Below are 16,725 nucleotides of genomic sequence, written 5' to 3'. Positions count from 1 at the left end.
TCTGATAGCTCGGTGTGGTTGGCCAGCTGACCTTGCCCTCCTGCTTAAAGAATTCTCCCTCGCCGTGGACTCGCTGACATCTTACTCCTTCTCTCTTCTTACCATGTCCTTTGCCATTTTCTCTTCCCTAAATCTAGCCTCTCTGTAAATGAGTGTTTACAGAGCTTTCTCCTAGCTCCGCTCTGTTCTCTCCACTTCTCATTCAGGACTTCAGTTACCATCTGTGGGATACCAAGGTGCAGAACTCAGCCAGGGCACCTGGAGGGTGCAGTTGGTTGAGCGTCCAACTCTTGATTTCAGCTCAGGTCATGACCTTCATGGGTCAGGTGATTGAGCCTTACACTGGGCTCCATGCTGAGTGTGGAGTTCACTTGAGCTTCTCTCTCTCCCTCTCCCTCTGTCCCTACATCCCCTCACACTCTCTCTCGTTCTGTCAAATAAATAAATATTTTTGAAAAGATGCAGAATTCAACCATAGCTTTCCATACCCACTCACCTAATGTGTATCTTCCTCTTAGACGCTCCACCAACACCACCATCAAACTCAACCCAACCAGAGTTGAACTGGTCATCTTCCCCTCCAAGCTTGCTTTGACTTGTTCAGAGCTAGGTTGGAGCACCCTTCTCAACCAGAAACTGGGTCTTCATCCTCGATGCCTCCCTCCGTTAGACACACTGCCTGCCGTATCTGATTGCGAACTACGCCTGATTCATCCTTCCTACATTTCTCCCATATCTGTCCAGTTCTCTCCATTCTGCCTGACAATACCTTCCACGTGGGCCTTCTGGATGAAAGGACTATGATTCTAACTGACCTGCCTGCCTCCAGGTTGCTGTGGCCAGAGTGATCTTTCTAAGGGTCATATGGTCAGATCTAGGTCAGGTACCTGGGTGATCCCAGAGAATACCCTGCTTCCTTTTCTGTAACCCTTTGCACATTGCGTCACCATGACCTGTTTACATCCTCAGTCTCCTGGCTGCCGAGTAATTTTTGGACCATCATAAGACATTTACAGCCAGCCTATCGGGGGCTGGAGCGGGGGAGCTTTACCCTCTATAGGGTTGGACCACAGGAAACAGGGTGGAGGTTGTCAACCACCCATCTGCACATTCTCCCTCCCAGTGCTGCCTTGGATCAGACACACTCTCTGAGCTTTTTCCTCTGGACCAGGCTCAGCATCTGTGATCTGTACTGCTACAGGGTGCTGTGGGGGAGTAGGGAAGGTTTGATGGCACCGTCTGAACAGAATGGAGGGTGTGGAAGCCCCTGCAGGCCTGGTTTTCTTGGACCAGAGGGTTCTCCCCCAGCTTTTGTCATCAACAGAGAACCAAGTCTTTCCTTCAAGGTGAAGACACAAACCTCGTGCTTGGCCCAGTGAAGCGACCAACAGCAGAGAGCCAGTTGTTTCCTGCCTAAGATCGGGCTGGCCGCGGCCACGTTACTTTTTATTGTGGCAAAATGTACGTAACATAACGTAACACAGTTTTAACCATGTTTAATTGTCCAGTGCAGCGGCGTCAAGCACCGTCCCTTGTTCTGTAACCATCACCACCATCCGTCCCCAGAACTCTTTCTTCATCCCAAGCAGGAGCTTGGTACCCATTCGGCAGCAGCTTCCCTCCCCAACCCAGCCTCTGGCACCCACCCTTCTGGTTTCTGTCCCTGTGGTTTGACTACTCGAGGTATCCCATGCACGTGGAATCCTGTAGTATCTGTCCTCTTGGGCCTGGTTTATTTCATGCAGCAGCACGTCTTCCAGGTGCATCCATATTGCATCCCGTGGAAGGATGCCATTCCTTTTCAAGACTGTATAATATTTCATTGTAGGGATTTCTTTTATCCCTATTTCTTTATCCATCCGTCTGTTAGTGAACATTTGGGTTGTTTCTACCTTTAGATTATTGGGAATAATGCTTCCATAAACATGGGGGTACAAATATTGGTTCGAGTCCCTGCCTCCAGTTCTTTGGGTCGTTTTCCCCAGCAGGGAACTCTGGGCCATCTGGGAATCCTGTTTCTTTTGCTGAAGAACCACCAAACCGTTGGCTAGAGTGGCTGCACCGTTTTCCGTTCCCACCGGCAACGCACAAGGGCTCAGGTTTCTCCGCACCCTTGACAACATCTGTTACTTCCCAGTTCTTTGATAACGGCCATTCTAATGGGTATGAAGTGGCAGTCAGTTTTGTCTCAGCGTCTGTCTTAAACCTTTTTATCTGAATCCCCAACTGCCAGCAGGAATTTAGGCTTCTTTGTGAGGCCTTTATACAAATCAGAAGCCTGTCATTGAATGGAAAAGTGATATCGCACATCCTGGGGCCATGTTTCCCCAGCCTGACCCTTGAAGGTTAACGAAACACAGACACAACTCAGAGAAACCTGACATCTGTCCCACTAGCATGTATGTCCCATGGAGGGAAGCTTTCCCAGGCTTGTCCCCAGCTAACCTTCCCACCCCCCACACATTCACTTGTTATCACTGCGGTTGGACATTGCTAGAGTCCTTCCTGACTTTCTTAACTCCCCTCCCCACCCCCAACAACACTCTGAGTTTGAGGGAGACATACTGTGTCTGCTTCATCCTGGCAAGGAGTAAGTCATTCAAAACCTTTTGTTGAGTACTCTTTCTTTTAGGAAGATTGTTCGTCTTTCTTCGAGTCAGTAAAAACAGAACTTGCTTTTATTATTTTGTTTCCTTCACTTTAGAAATTCTTATAAAGTAAATGCATGTAACAGTGCAAACAGAGGCATAGGCCATTGATACCTGAATTCCGCCAGTGTAATGAACTCTCAGAATGAATACCACGTAAACCAGGGAGGGAGGCGGGACTGTCCATCAGGGAATAAAGGTCATCAGTTAGAATGGACAGAGTGAATCATGTGATTTTTTTTCTTCTCCAATTTTAATTATAAATACTCAGCATTAAACAAAAAACATTTTTAATAGGAAAGTTTGGCAAAATGTGTATGTATTTCCTATCTGGGGAGATGACATTTTTCTTGTAAGATACAAATATTAATGTAAAAAACTATATACTCTTTTAAGGGGAAAAAAAAGTATCATTACTTCTTAACAAACACAGGCTTGCAAACACTGTTCCCCTTGTGCCCACAGCATCCTGTATGCTGACATCGTTGGCTTCACCCGGCTGGCCAGTGACTGCTCTCCAGGAGAACTCGTCCACATGCTGAATGAGCTCTTTGGAAAGTTCGACCAAATTGCAAAGGTGAGTAGTAGTGAGTCGCTTCTACTTTGAGGCTTTCTAGACTCGTGGCTCCTTTTTCTCTGGTCCCTTATCAATTCTTTGTTTTTCATAGAGCACCACTTGGAACTGGTGTTTATAGATTTGTAGGGTTTATTTGCCATCGGGCTCTGATGAGTCTCACTTCTCGGGGATGAGAAATGTCGGAACGTATAATTAGCACATGTTTGCATCTATTTTTAAAACTTCTGCTTATAGAGAACTCAGCGCACATAGAGTAAATACACTCAAGATGGTGAGTTTAAGATGAACAGCCTCTGCCCAGTGCTGTTCTAAGATCCTCTTTTTAGGCATTTCCATGTCAGGAGTTGGAAGCAAGACTGCCTCTCCTCCAGTGGTAACTGTTCATGTATCAGCACCCGGGGAGAACCCCTAAAATAGGATGCACGTTTCCCACCTAAGCCCTTTACTTACTGTTGTCTCATTAATATCCACTGACCCTTGGGCCCCTTGAACAGAAATGTGAGTTCTGTATTTGCCGTGCATACGCATATGGAAAGGAAATGGTGACAGGCGATCTAAAACCTTCTAGAACTTGCATATTTACTGGAACCATGAGGGTTACTGGCGGGAAGAGCGATAGGCGTTATTTCCTCCCTTGCCAGCTCTTTACTTCCACCTCATAAAGCATTACTGGTCAGCCTCATGCTTTCTTTGAATTATTTCCAGCAAAAAATACTTCATTATGCTGATTAAAATGAATTATTTATATATGGAAGAGAGAGTTGGTCCCAAATTTAGTTCCCTGTAAGATTCCTCTCACTTTTAAACCATACAGAACATTTCCAAGCAAGCCTCTTGGGAATAGACATGACTCGCTGATGTTCACAGGGTCGCCCCTGCGTCAGGATCCCCCTGAGGTGCCTTCTGCTGCCGGCCTGACCGTGAGAGATCTCGCTGGGGTTGTTTTTTTAAAAGCCCTTAGAGTATAGCGCAACTTTCTTCCCTTTACCAAATCAAAGGGAGAGGTTGAGTTTGTTGGGTGCTCATGTTTAGAAAAATGTGATTTAAAGCTTAAATAATGTCTTCAAAGTTTGAATTAATAAAGTGTCACTTTTGTCACATTAGGAAGAGACATCCCAATCTTGGCAGGTAACAGCATAGCTCTAGTATTAACATGCCATTCTCCCTCTGGGCAAGTCTCAGTGTCTGAATGTCCCCTTATAAAGACACCAGTCATATTGGACTCGTGACACACCCTAGTCCTGTATGACCTCATCTTAACTAATTATATCTGCAGTGAGGCCAAGTTCACACTCTCCCGGTGTTAGGACTTTAGTATGTGAATTTGGGGAAGACAAGCTTCATTGCTCATAACAGAAATACTTAGTGTGACCTTCTGTTCGTCTCTGATGGTTTGGGCAAAGAACTGTCCAGGCAGTAACAGATTAGAGCCTAGGATGGCTGGGTCCAGCCACTGTTATTACAGAGAGAGCGTGTTTAGGAAACCAGTTCGTGCCTCATGGTTAAACGACATGGCGGCCGACAGGATCGTAAGCAAACAGCTCAGCCGATTGAGTGAATTTTGCATACAGCACATAACTAAACTAAGAACTCAACGTCATGCATTTATTTTTTAATCTTTTAAACTGCTTTATTGAGGTATAATTGACATGTGAAAAACTGCATACTTAATGTATAAACTGTAATGACCTTGAGGATAAGCATATACCTATGAGCCATCAGTGTAATCTATGTTATAAATATATCCACCACATATAAAGGTGTCCTCTTGCCCTCATTATTTATTATTGATGATGATGTGATTGAAACACTTAACATAAGCTCTACCTTCTTAGCACATCCTGGAGTATACAATACAGTATTGTTAACAGTAGGTGCTATCTATACCATAGATCTCCAGCACTTACACATCTTATATAAAACTGTGTGCCGTCCTACCCATACCCCCCATTTGCCCCTTCCCTCAAGCCTGGCATCTACCAGTCTACTCTCTGCTTCTGTGAATTTGACTATGCTAGATTCCTTATATTAGTGAGATCATGCAGTGTCTATCTTCTGGACGTCCTGAATAAAGTAAGGCTTATTTCACTTAACAAACTGAGTTCAAAAGCACATTTAAAGGACTGTACCCAATGACCAACTGGGATTTATTTCTGGGATGCAAGGATGGTTCAACACACGACTCATCAACATGACAGACCACAGTAACGGAATGAAGGCTAGAAATTACGTGATCCGTAGATACAGAGAAAGCATTTGATAAAATTAAACACCCTTTCATGATAAAAACTCTTAACTGATAACATATAGAATAAACTTACCTCAACAAAATAAAGACATATATGAAAAGCCCATAGCTAACATTATAGTTGATGGAGGAAAACTGACAGCTTCTCCGTCGAGATTGGGAACACAGCAAGGATGCCTGCACCCACAGCTTCTGTTCAACACAACCCTAGATGTCCTAGCCAGAGCATTCAGGCAAGAAAAGGAAATAAAAGGCATCCAAATCAAAAAAGAAAAAGTGGGGCACCTGGGTGGCTCAGTGGTTAAAACCTCTGCCTTCAGCTCAGGTCATGATCTCAGGGTCCTGGGATCGAGCCCCACATCGGGCTCTCTGCTCAGCAGGGAGCCTGCTTCCCTCTCTCTCTGCCTGCCTCTCTGCCTGCTTGTGATCTCTGTCTGTCAAATAAATAAATAAAATCTTTAAAAAAAAAAAGGGAAAAAGTAAAATTGTCTCTGTTTGCAGGTTTCGTGATCTTGTGTGTAGAAAACTCTAAAATATACGCATAATCTGTTAGAACTAATAGATAGGAGGGGTGTCTGGGTGGCTCAGTTAGTTTGGTGTCAATTCTTGATTTTGGCTCAGGTCATGATGTCCAGGTCATAAGAGCAAGGCCTGTGTCAGGCTCCAGGCTCAGCGGGGGTCTGCTTCTCTCCTTGTCCCTCTACCACTGCTCCTCCTCCACTCATGCTCTCTTTTTATCAAATAAACAAATATTTTTTTAAAAAGAACTAATCAACAAATTCAGTAAAGTTGCAGAATACAAAATCAATGTACAAAAACCAGCTGCATTTTTTTATACTAATAATGAAATATCTCAGAAGGAAATCAAGAAAACAATCTCATTTACATTAGCATCAAAAAGAGTAAAATACTTAGGAATGAACTTAACCAAGTAGGTGAATGACTCGTACACGGGAAACTATAAAACATGGATAAAAGAAATCTAAAAAGACACAAATAAATAGAAAGACATCCCATGTTCATGGGTTGGAAGAACTAATATTGCTAAAATGTCCATAATACCTGAAGTATGGACAGAGTCAGTGCCATTCCTATCAAAATCCCAGTGACATCTTCTGCAGAAACAAACGAAAAAAATATCTAAAATTCATACAGAATCACGGGAGACCTCAACCAGTCAAAGAAATTTTAAGCAAGAAGAAGAAAGCTGGAGGCATCATACTTCCTGATTTCAAAATGAATTACGAAGATCCATAATTAAAACAGTATGATAGTGGCATTAAAAACAGACACACAGACCAGTAGAACAGAACTGAGTCCCAGAAATAAACACATGCATATATGTATACAGTCAGCTGGTCTTTGATGAGTTTGCCGAGAATTCACTTTTGTTAATCTCAGTGTGTTCTAGATTCAGAATAGCTATTCAGGAAGTATGGGACGGAAGCCCTATTAGTATATAATTTTTTGCCTTTTTAGTACTTCTGAGATTTTTAATCAGGAGTTAGTAAGCACATCATCTCCAGCACCGTAGATGAGTATGAAAATATGCCCTAGCTTATGGGTTCTCTATCACATGGGGAAGAAATGTGCAAAATCTTCAACAAACCTAACATGTACTTTAGAACAAGAAAATCTTACATTCGTTTTATTATTTCAGATTTGTTCAGTTTATACGTAAGCCTATGTTCAGTGTTAAGAAGGAAAAGATCTGTGTTTTGCACATCTTTGGGAGTTTTATGTTTTTTTTTGTTTGGTTTTTTTTTTTTGCTTCTTTTTCTTTTGCCTTTCTTCCTTTTCTTCTTTTTCGTTAGTGACCAGTCTATAAAGTAACTAGAAAAGTTAGAAATGCATGTAGGATTTAGGCATATGAATGAGGCTAATCTGAATATCCTAATATAAAAACCACCCAGCCAAGAAAAATAGTGAATAGCACTTTATATTAAAACAGTTTAACCTAAGGTCAGAATTAAGTCTTAAATTACATGGCAATGTCAAATGGTGGCTTCTTGCATTATGGAGATGTTTATCAGAAGCTACGTTCTCAGGTAAGAATCTGCTTTGGCTTTAAAATAAATGAAGAGACCCATGAGCATAGTAGGGAATGACATACGGTTCTAATTCCCGTGGAGTTCTGTCATCGCTCACTGTCCTGAGACCCTGCTCTGCATGGAAGATGTCATTTCGCTGTCAGTGCTTGGGATGCTTGGGCTGGAGAGAATGGTCCTGTCATTATGCTCCTCTGCTGCTGCTCAGAGTAAATCATTCCAGAACATTCTCTCTGCTTTCCTTTCCTTCCCCTTCTCCTGATTCTCCCTGCTTTGGCAAATGGGCACGCAGGTGAGGGTGGTTTATTCTTCTTGGGTCATGAAGGGAAACCCAACCAGTGCTCATTTCCGCGCCCACAAACCCAGGTCACTGTGATGGTATCAGTGGAACTAGCATTGGAGGACGTTCGGAAAATCTGAGTGCAGCTCAATGCTGTGATTTCTTCTTCCAGGAGAATGAATGCATGCGAATAAAGATTTTAGGAGACTGCTACTACTGCGTGTCCGGACTCCCCATCTCTCTCCCGAACCACGCCAAGAACTGTGTGAAAATGGGGCTGGACATGTGTGAAGCCATAAAGTAAGTGAAGGTGTTGCAGGGTCCTTTTTAACTGTTAGAGAATCTCTAGTTATGATTCTCACTCCCAACTATTTCTGTTTTTCTGATACTGGGATTAAAAACAGTATTGAGCCTTTAAATATAAGTGTGCAGAGACCCAAATACTGGTGTATGAGTAACTCAGTCGAAAGTAAGACTTCTGTAAGTGTTTTACTGTTATGGTTAGCCTTGGAGTACAGCCTTGGACCAAGGAAGAAATCTGCGGGCAAGGAGAGTTTGGGTTGTTTCCAAAGTGATTTTTTTTTTCATTGAAATATCTTCTTTAATCTTAAGGAAAATCTCTGTGCTCTTACCATCTGACAAACAGTTTCTTTTTTTTTTTTTTCAAGTTTTTACTTAAATCCCAATTAGTTAACATACAGTATATTAGTTTCGGATGTGCAATTTAGCGGTTCAACACTTCCATACAAACAGTTTCCAACAAACAATATGGCTACGCTCAAGTTGTCAGGGAGAAGGTAGTTTTCATGACCAGATTGCAATTCGGTAAAATTCCAAAATTACTGCATCAAGTCAAAAATGCTCCGCTCTGTAAATTTAGTTTCAGTTTATATACATAGAATATGTTTTCTGTATTATATTTATAGTTTCTTTCATCATAATTCTGGAGAGGCTATCCTTATGTCAAATAATGTTACCACTGACATGTACCAGATAAAAGTCTTGTAAGATACAAAATTAATTTTTGTTACCAGGGCCATAATACACTTGTTTAGTAATGCCTGTGGTAGAATCCAGAATATTCTTATTAATGGTCAAAGCTCTTGTTTGTTGATTGTATGACTGAAAGATTTTAGTGTATTGGGTTTTTTGATTACCTGTTTTAGTCAAGTGATTTTCCCTTCTCCTGCACACATTTTCAGTCTCAACAGGACAGGAATTATGTGGCTGATGCTCTGTTTCCTTGTCTCAGGTGTAGAGCCAATGGGGCTGTCAGTGGGAGAGCAGCCGGTCGGGTTGTCACGTGTTTAGCCACTATGGATGTGGGTCACGTATGAAATGAACTGTCCAAGTTAGCAGGTGGCTTCCCCAGGCCGGTCCAGAGAGAAGCAGTGAAGCCCACACTGCCTGCAGTGGGTACTGGCGATCTCAGTGCTCCCGATCCTCTAGGTCGGTAGCAGTGACGACAGACCACTGTGGACAGATCGGTCTCGGGAGGCAAGGGAATTCAGTGGAATTGAGTTAAAAGCAGAGATGGGTGCTTAGTCAGTGCGGGAATCACCTTGTCCCTCCTGCTGCTTCCCCAAAGTAACTCATTTGTCTTCTCTGACATGAAAAATATTTTTACTTGGTTTCGGACGCAATTAACTATTTCCAACACTCTGGGTCTAGACAGTGTAAGTGAATCTAAATAGTAAAACTAAAGGTTTTCTCCAGTTTATAACCTGCCCTTGGAGGCGATCTCCATGTAGGTTTCCAACACCGGATGAAATGCGTTCTAGTGGGACAAAGGGTTTTTCTAATGTTCTTATTATGCACATCAATAATATATCAGATGACTGAAGCCGGATTCCTGCTTTCGGGTCAACTCTTTCCCAGTTCTGTTACATGTACATTATTCCAGCACGTTGAAGAGCTTTTAGGAGAAAGAGTACTTACATTCTGCCTACTGGCATGTCAGTAACTCATCAGTAATATTTTTTCTGCTATATTTTTTTATCATGGTAACGTAATACCTAACATAATTACTGCACCATAGCATTTCTACATGTACAGTTCAGTGGCATTATGTACATTTAAGATACACGCAACGTGCACCACGGTCCGCTTCCAAGACCTTGTCATCAACTCAGACAGAAACTTCATACCCACTAAGCAGGAGCTCCTCATTCCTCTCTCTCCCCAGCCCCTGGCAACCCCTTTTCTACTTTCTGCCTCTGCAAAGTTGACTTTTCTAGATGCCTCGGTGTGCGCGGAATCACACGATATCAGTTGGCTATCATTTGCCTTATTTCACATAGCGTAGTGTTTCCAAGGTCCATCCACACGGTGGAATGTGTCAGTCCTTCATTCCTTTTAACGATGGAGTAATTAAGTCCATTACATGCGGATACCACGTTTTATTTATCCATCCATGATGGATACTAATATCTCACGTCCAGAATCTCAGCAATGTTAGAAGATTTGAGGAAACTTTCCAGAACTCTTGCTTCTAACTAAACTTGAGCTTCAACTCAGGCAATGAACAGTTGATGCATCTCTGGGCTCTGCACTCACTGACCAAGGGCATCCCTGTTCTCTCTCCGTTAAATTCACCTGTTCGGCTTCTGTGCATTTGACAAAGTGATCAGTAATAGGTTGTTTTCTGGCGCCTTCCGTAAAGGGCAGGGACAGAGAGACCATCTCAGCAAATGTTAGGAATTCTTTGTTCTTCTAACATACAAGGGCAAGTATTTCCATTCCCATGTATGAACCTTAGGATGAAGATGGGTATGAAAATTCTAATTTTTTAAGAGAGAAAGAGTACACTCAGACTTGGAATTTCGCCAGGTTACCTCAGGTTTTCCTGGGAGCCGAGAACATGGATCCAGGAACGCTTGCCTATACTTTTTCTCCGTGTTGGGACCTCCCCACGCGTTCAGTACCTCATTCTCCGTCAGCTGAAGAACCACCACAGAGCACGTCAGCTGCGGTTTGGAACATTCCCAATGCTTAGAGAGGTTTCTTTTTTCCCGTCATGAGAATGTAAACTTCTCAGCCAAGGAGGTAATAGGCAGAGTCCTGACTGTTAGTGATTAGGGTTCCTCTTGGACTGGAATGACTGTATTCTATGGTCACAAGCTTTGGCAACTATTGCGATATTTTTCTAGCGATCACGCAGGTTGCATCCACATGCATGACAAGGTGTGGTTAGTCAACTCATCTGAACCCATGACCAACCCATTTTTCTAAAAAAGACACGAAGGACATGGAGACGGTTTTAAAGAGGGTATTATGGGAAGCAAAATAAGACAGAGAAAGACAAATATCATATGATTTCACTCATATATGGAATTTAAGAAATAAAACGTGGACATAGGGAGAAGGAAAGAAAAATAAGATAAAAACAGAGAGGGAGGCAAACCGTAAGAGAACCTTAACTCTAGGAAACAGACTGAGGGTTGCTGGAGGGGTGGGGGGGTGGGGGGATGGGGTAACGGGGTGATGGGCATTAAGGAGGGCACATGATGTGATGGGTACTAGGTGTTTTACGCAACTGATGAATCACTAAATTCTACCCCTGAAACTAATAATACAGTATATATGTTAATTAAATTGAATTTAAATAAAAAATTTTTAAGTCAAATCATTCACCGGTCAGTTCTGTTAAAATGGTCAAACATAAAGCGTGTCTCCATCCTTCTTTCCCTCTCGACTTTCTACTGACCGTATTTGATCAACAGAAATGCCATGTGGTTGGAACCATTCTCTCAATAACAGAAAATCTTAAGAACAATTATGAGTTCAATGTCAAATTTTTCAGGATCATTATCTCCCAAAGACAGAAGCACAGTAAAATCCTCCAAAAATGACCTGTGTCGATTAGTAAACTTATATCCAGCATCCATGTTGTACCAGATCTGGAAGCCCCTGATGGGTATACAGGTGTGTGTCTTCATGGGGCTGCCTCTCGGAGAGCAGGTGTGGACACAAGCAGGGAGAGCTCACTGGACTCAGGGAGGCTGGAGCACCAAGGAGGGGTGACCTCATCAACCTGGGAGGTTGTCAGGAGAGGGAGGCTCAGAGAGCAGAGCCGTCTTGAACAAAGGCCCAGAGTTGAGGACCATATGGTCCCCAGGCAGCCATAACCCGATAGAGGACAGAGCGACAGGGGGCGGCCCTCCAGTGTCATGTTGAGGCTCTGGCCCATCGTGTGGGCAGGAGGGAAGGGTTGGATGAGTTGCATGGTACCAAATAAGTTGTGATTTTTTGTGTGAGAAAAACAGAGCAGGATGATAGGGAAGGAGGAAGTGATGGGAGGAGAGAGAATGGGAGGGAGGGAACAGCTCTGTACACGTCCTTTCTTTTTACCTTGTAGGTCCATTTCTTCTTGTCACTTCTTATCACTTTTAGCATGCTCAAGTGATGCCACTGTGTTACTGAAGCATGACATCCATGCCACTGGCATTTTGAGATGCTTGTTTCCTGCAGCCCACACCTGGTAACCTCTGCCCTGCTGGGTTGCCAGCAATGCGATCGCTTCCCTCCTTGTGTGCTCTGGGGTAATTCTCTCCATGTACCTTGGGACACCTCCCTGTATCCTTCTCCTGCAGTCACAGTTCATTGATAAATACATCCAGCTGGCAGAAATAAGTAAGCTTTTCCATGTCCCGTTAAAGGAAGTTCTGCATTTGTCTCTGTAAATGACTTACTAATCGGGTCCCAAAGTATTTTTAAAATGATTGTTTTTAATTAGTTTCTTCTTAATGATATCTTCCTTACACAGGATTAAAACTTTTTAAAGAGTTTTGTTGTTGTTTTTGTGAAAGACTGTGCACAATGAAATGCTTTAAACTCATGGTTACTTTTTTTTTTGAGAAATTCTTATTCGGGCTGAAGTCATTAGGCTGACAAATACGGTACCTTGTCTCTTATCAGCAGAAAATATTCACTGGGGACATGCATCGGGCTAAGTGCTAGAATCGTAGACGGCATCTTGGACTGTTCCTGACAGTACAAGGCAATGTCACCTGATTCTAGTGTGAAAATTCGGAGCAGGTGTCAGCAATTGATAGGTTTCTGATAATACATATTTGTTGAAAAAGTCAAAGCTACAGCTGAAATGTTGCATCAGCACCAACGGTCTGGCCTAACGTGGCTGTCGTAGCCAGGGCCACGGAGCTCTTGGTCTAGTCTGGAAGCAACCAGAAAGAAACGACCTTTCTCTTGGCCTAGAGCAGCAATCTTCTGCCACAGGAGGGAGTCCTGGTTCTATTTCCAGCAGTCTGAAAAATTCTGAGTACCACGGTGCCCTGAAACCTGGCCAGGAGTCAGAGGAAGAGGAGGGTGTTTCCAGATGGTGATGCTTCTTTCCTTCTCTTCAGGAAAGTGAGGGACGCCACTGGAGTGGATATCAACATGCGTGTGGGAGTGCATTCTGGCAATGTCCTCTGCGGGGTGATTGGTCTGCAGAAGTGGCAGTATGACGTGTGGTCCCATGATGTTACCTTGGCCAATCACATGGAAGCCGGAGGGGTCCCTGGGTAAGGCCAGTCTGGGTTTCCCTCTTCGAGCTGTGCGCAGGGTGAGACACGCTGGGCGAGCGGATTGACAGCTGTCTGCCGGGTGTCTGATGGTTTCTGATGCCTCCGTCAGCATCCCGTGATCCCTGTCCAGTGACCCCTTACATGAATTAGATTAACACGAACCCTCCAGTCTCAAATCCATCACCCCACGACCATGGTCGAAGACTCTGGCTATCAGATCGTGAATTACTTATATTTATATGCGAGTGTGTGAATCGTGACTAGGTGGAAGGTGTTTTTTAATGCAGTGAGATGTGGCATTTCTCTATTACTGGTGACCTCTGAAGCCAGTGGTAGTGAAATGAGCAAATGGTACCATCTCCCTCCGGTTAGAAGAACGTGGTTCAGACAAGAGGATTTTTTTTTTTTTAAGATTTTATTCATTTATTTGACAGAGAGATAGATCACAAGTAGGCAGAGAGAGGGGGAAGCAGGCTCCCTGCTGAGCAGAGAACCCATTGCGGGGCTCGATCTCAGGACCCTGGGATCATGACCTGAGCCAAAGGCAGAGGCTTTAACCCACTGAGCCACCCAGGCACCCCCAGACAAGAGAATTTTGATGGACATGCTATAATTCAAAGAAACGTGGAAGCAAGCACTGAGAAAATCCATACTTTAATACACATCAGCACACTCCCTAAAATGCCTTTGGCCTGTGTTTCAAAAACAACACTCACATACAAAACTTCCATATAATCGAGTTTTATTTGCCATCATTCAGCATACCCACTGTGCGGGTTTCTGTGAGTGCAGAGAAGCCGGAAATGTTAGTATCTTGTGACCTCTGCCAGCATCTTTCCAAAGCCCTGTTTAATAAAATATAAACCTATACTATAATCCATTTTACCAAGATCATAGAGCCTTTACTTCCTTTGGGGGAGAAGACATTATTTCTAAAATCACAAGTAAATAGAAAAACCTTCATGTTTATCCTTACCTATCTTGACTATGGTTTTAAAATGGAATTTCAGACGTGTTCACATTTCTTCCGTCACTCTGGAACACTTGAACGGCGCTTATAAAGTGGAGGAAGGAGACGGCGACATCAGAGACCCGTATTTAAAACAGCACCTGGTGAAAACCTACTTTGTAATCAACCCCAAGGTCAGTGTTGTTTTAAAGAGTCTATAATTAACTTGTGACTTCTGTGATGAAGATAGAAAGGGGCAAATTACTGATACAGATAAGTGTATTTAGTCAAGAATCTGTTGAATGCTTTGCTGGTCTTTGCCCCTAAAATGACTTTAAATGCATAGAAGTTTGATTATGGCACATGTTTTGTAATCAAAGACTAAAATACTTATTAAAGGAACAGTTGAAATGAATTGCTTGCTCCTATGATAAAGTTACTGTCTGTGTGTCGGGTTCTCAGTGTTAGTGAATGTGTGCATTAGTCCCCAGTGCTTCTGGAAGTCTCTCCGTGTGCCCACCCTGGCAACTGGGAAACTACAGATGATAAAAGTCTAATGAGACGAAGTAGGATGAACATAGACAAAGAAGGAAAGGAAGAAACTTCTAGAAGATTAACCACGAAGTGTCATTGGGCAGACATGGTTAACTTGGAGGCAGTAAACTCCTCGTTACCTGGAAGTCTCCCCAGGCCACCCCGAGAGTTAGGAGCTGTCTGGTACTCTGTTCACACCAGATGTCAGGCCCAAGCAAGGGCTTCCAGCTCTCCTTTCTCATCGCCCTTCTCAAATTCCTGCCAAATGAGTACCACTGCTATTTACAGATTAAGAATCTGAAGCTCCCAGGGGTTATGTAACTTCCCCAAATCACACAGCTGGTAAACGGTGCAGTCTATCAGCAAGAAATACCTCCGAGCTATCAAAGCCGGTCTCTCAGAATCAACAAGGTCAAGGGCATGGGTGCTCCGTGGTGGTGGTCTCCCTGAAACTCCAGGTTCGCCTCTGGAGACACACGTCCAGCTCACCTGATGGTTGATCTGGAGATAGACGTGTGTCAGTCAGGAAGAACTGTGGAGGGAGGAGGCCAAAAAAAGTGTGTACAGAGAACCTTGTGTTCCAGCAAGGAACACCGGACACGGACTCGTAGGACCACTCCGCACCAGAACACACCCCAGCCTCTGCCCCTTTAGGAAACCACGATCATCAAGAAAAAGCTGAAACAGAGCAGCCTATCTTCCTTAAGAATTTGCTTTGTAAAAATGCCCATTAAAACGGCTATTATTTTTTCCCAAGTTTAAATTGCAGGTGTCTTTTACTCTCTGGGGAAAAAAATCACTCAGCTCAGAGAGCTTGTAGCACTGGACACCAGTGTCCCTGAAGGAGGACGGGGGGCCAGAAGCCGTGGGGGGCGAGGGGGCAACACGGGAGGGATGCCAGCGTCGGGGCGCGGGAGCGCGCAGGGGAAGTCGGCCCCTCTCGTGTGCGGGGGTAATGCTGTTTCTCACCCCAAGGGAGAGCGAAGGAGCCCTCACCTCTTCAGACCTCGCCACACTCTCGACGGAGCCAAGATGAGGGCCTCCGTGCGCATGACCCGGTACCTGGAGTCCTGGGGAGCAGCCAAGCCCTTCGCTCACCTGCATCACCGAGACAGCATGACCACGGAGAACGGCAAGATCAGCACCACGGTACGCCGCCCCCCCCCCGCACCCCGCAGCGCAGAGTGCCTGGCCCAGGCCAGGTCCCCAGCACGAAAGGCGCATCTCCTGCCAAAGTGACTTAGGTCTGTAAGGAAGCAAGCTTTCCCCTTGTCCTTGGGGAGGCCCTTGCAGACAGCTGTTTGGGTGTGAATGAGCGCCAGGCTCCCGTTGCGGAGGGTTTGAACCAGCATGATTTTGCATGAGAACTTTATAACCCAGGGCCATTTTATGGATTTGTTATTTCGTTCAGTTCTTAGCAACTGGATACAGGTGAACTTCTTTCTTTGTTGTTGTTGTTGTTGTGGCATTTTGTTTGTTTGCGTTCGTGAAGTAGAAAGCCTAGGCATCTTACCCAAGGAGCGGATGAAGGCGGGGTGCCCTTGCGGGTTGAATCAGCCCCAGATTCTTTTCATGACGGGCACGTTCAAGTCGTGTCGGTGGCAATGAACGCTCTGTTGTGTAGCCCCTGGCTTACAACACTCCAGCTTTCAAGTAAGATGGTTGCGAGGCAGATAGAAAATACAAAGACCCACAGGGGGCCGGAAGAGTAACTACGGCGAAGCACTTAGAATAATCCCCAAAGCATTGTTAGATTTTTAAAACGATCTCTGAGTAAAAATTCATGTATAATGGCGTTCATTGTACTGAGGAGGCAGTTGAGACAAAAAAAAGACGGTGGAATGTGACCTAGTCCTCATCGGCTGATGGGAAGAGACCCATGAGGTTGTCCGTTGAAAGCGAACTTTTCCAATCTC

General features: G+C 44.1%; 1 protein-coding gene across 2 annotated transcripts in view; it reads left to right on the top strand.

The window, feature by feature from the left end:
- The window catches only part of ADCY2 (adenylate cyclase 2), a gene marked incomplete at its 5' end in the record, with an annotated part of 400,073 nt that overhangs the window by 268,122 nt on the left and 115,226 nt on the right, over window positions 1-16,725 (top strand). For both annotated transcript variants that reach the window (XM_080803421.1, XM_080803420.1), the window contains 5 exons: window positions 3,114-3,225; window positions 7,974-8,101; window positions 13,165-13,323; window positions 14,337-14,469; window positions 15,785-15,958. In XM_080803421.1, the coding sequence (XP_080659547.1) occupies window positions 3,114-3,225; window positions 7,974-8,101; window positions 13,165-13,323; window positions 14,337-14,469; window positions 15,785-15,958 (706 nt within the window). The remainder of the gene's footprint in view (window positions 1-3,113; window positions 3,226-7,973; window positions 8,102-13,164; window positions 13,324-14,336; window positions 14,470-15,784; window positions 15,959-16,725) is intronic.

The sequence above is a fragment of the Martes martes genome (assembly GCF_963455335.1).
Source record: "Martes martes genome assembly, chromosome: 5".
NCBI lineage: Eukaryota > Metazoa > Chordata > Mammalia > Carnivora > Mustelidae > Martes > Martes martes.
The sequence above is the reverse complement of the archived record's forward strand: the minus strand, read 5'-3'. Positions and strand labels throughout refer to the sequence as shown.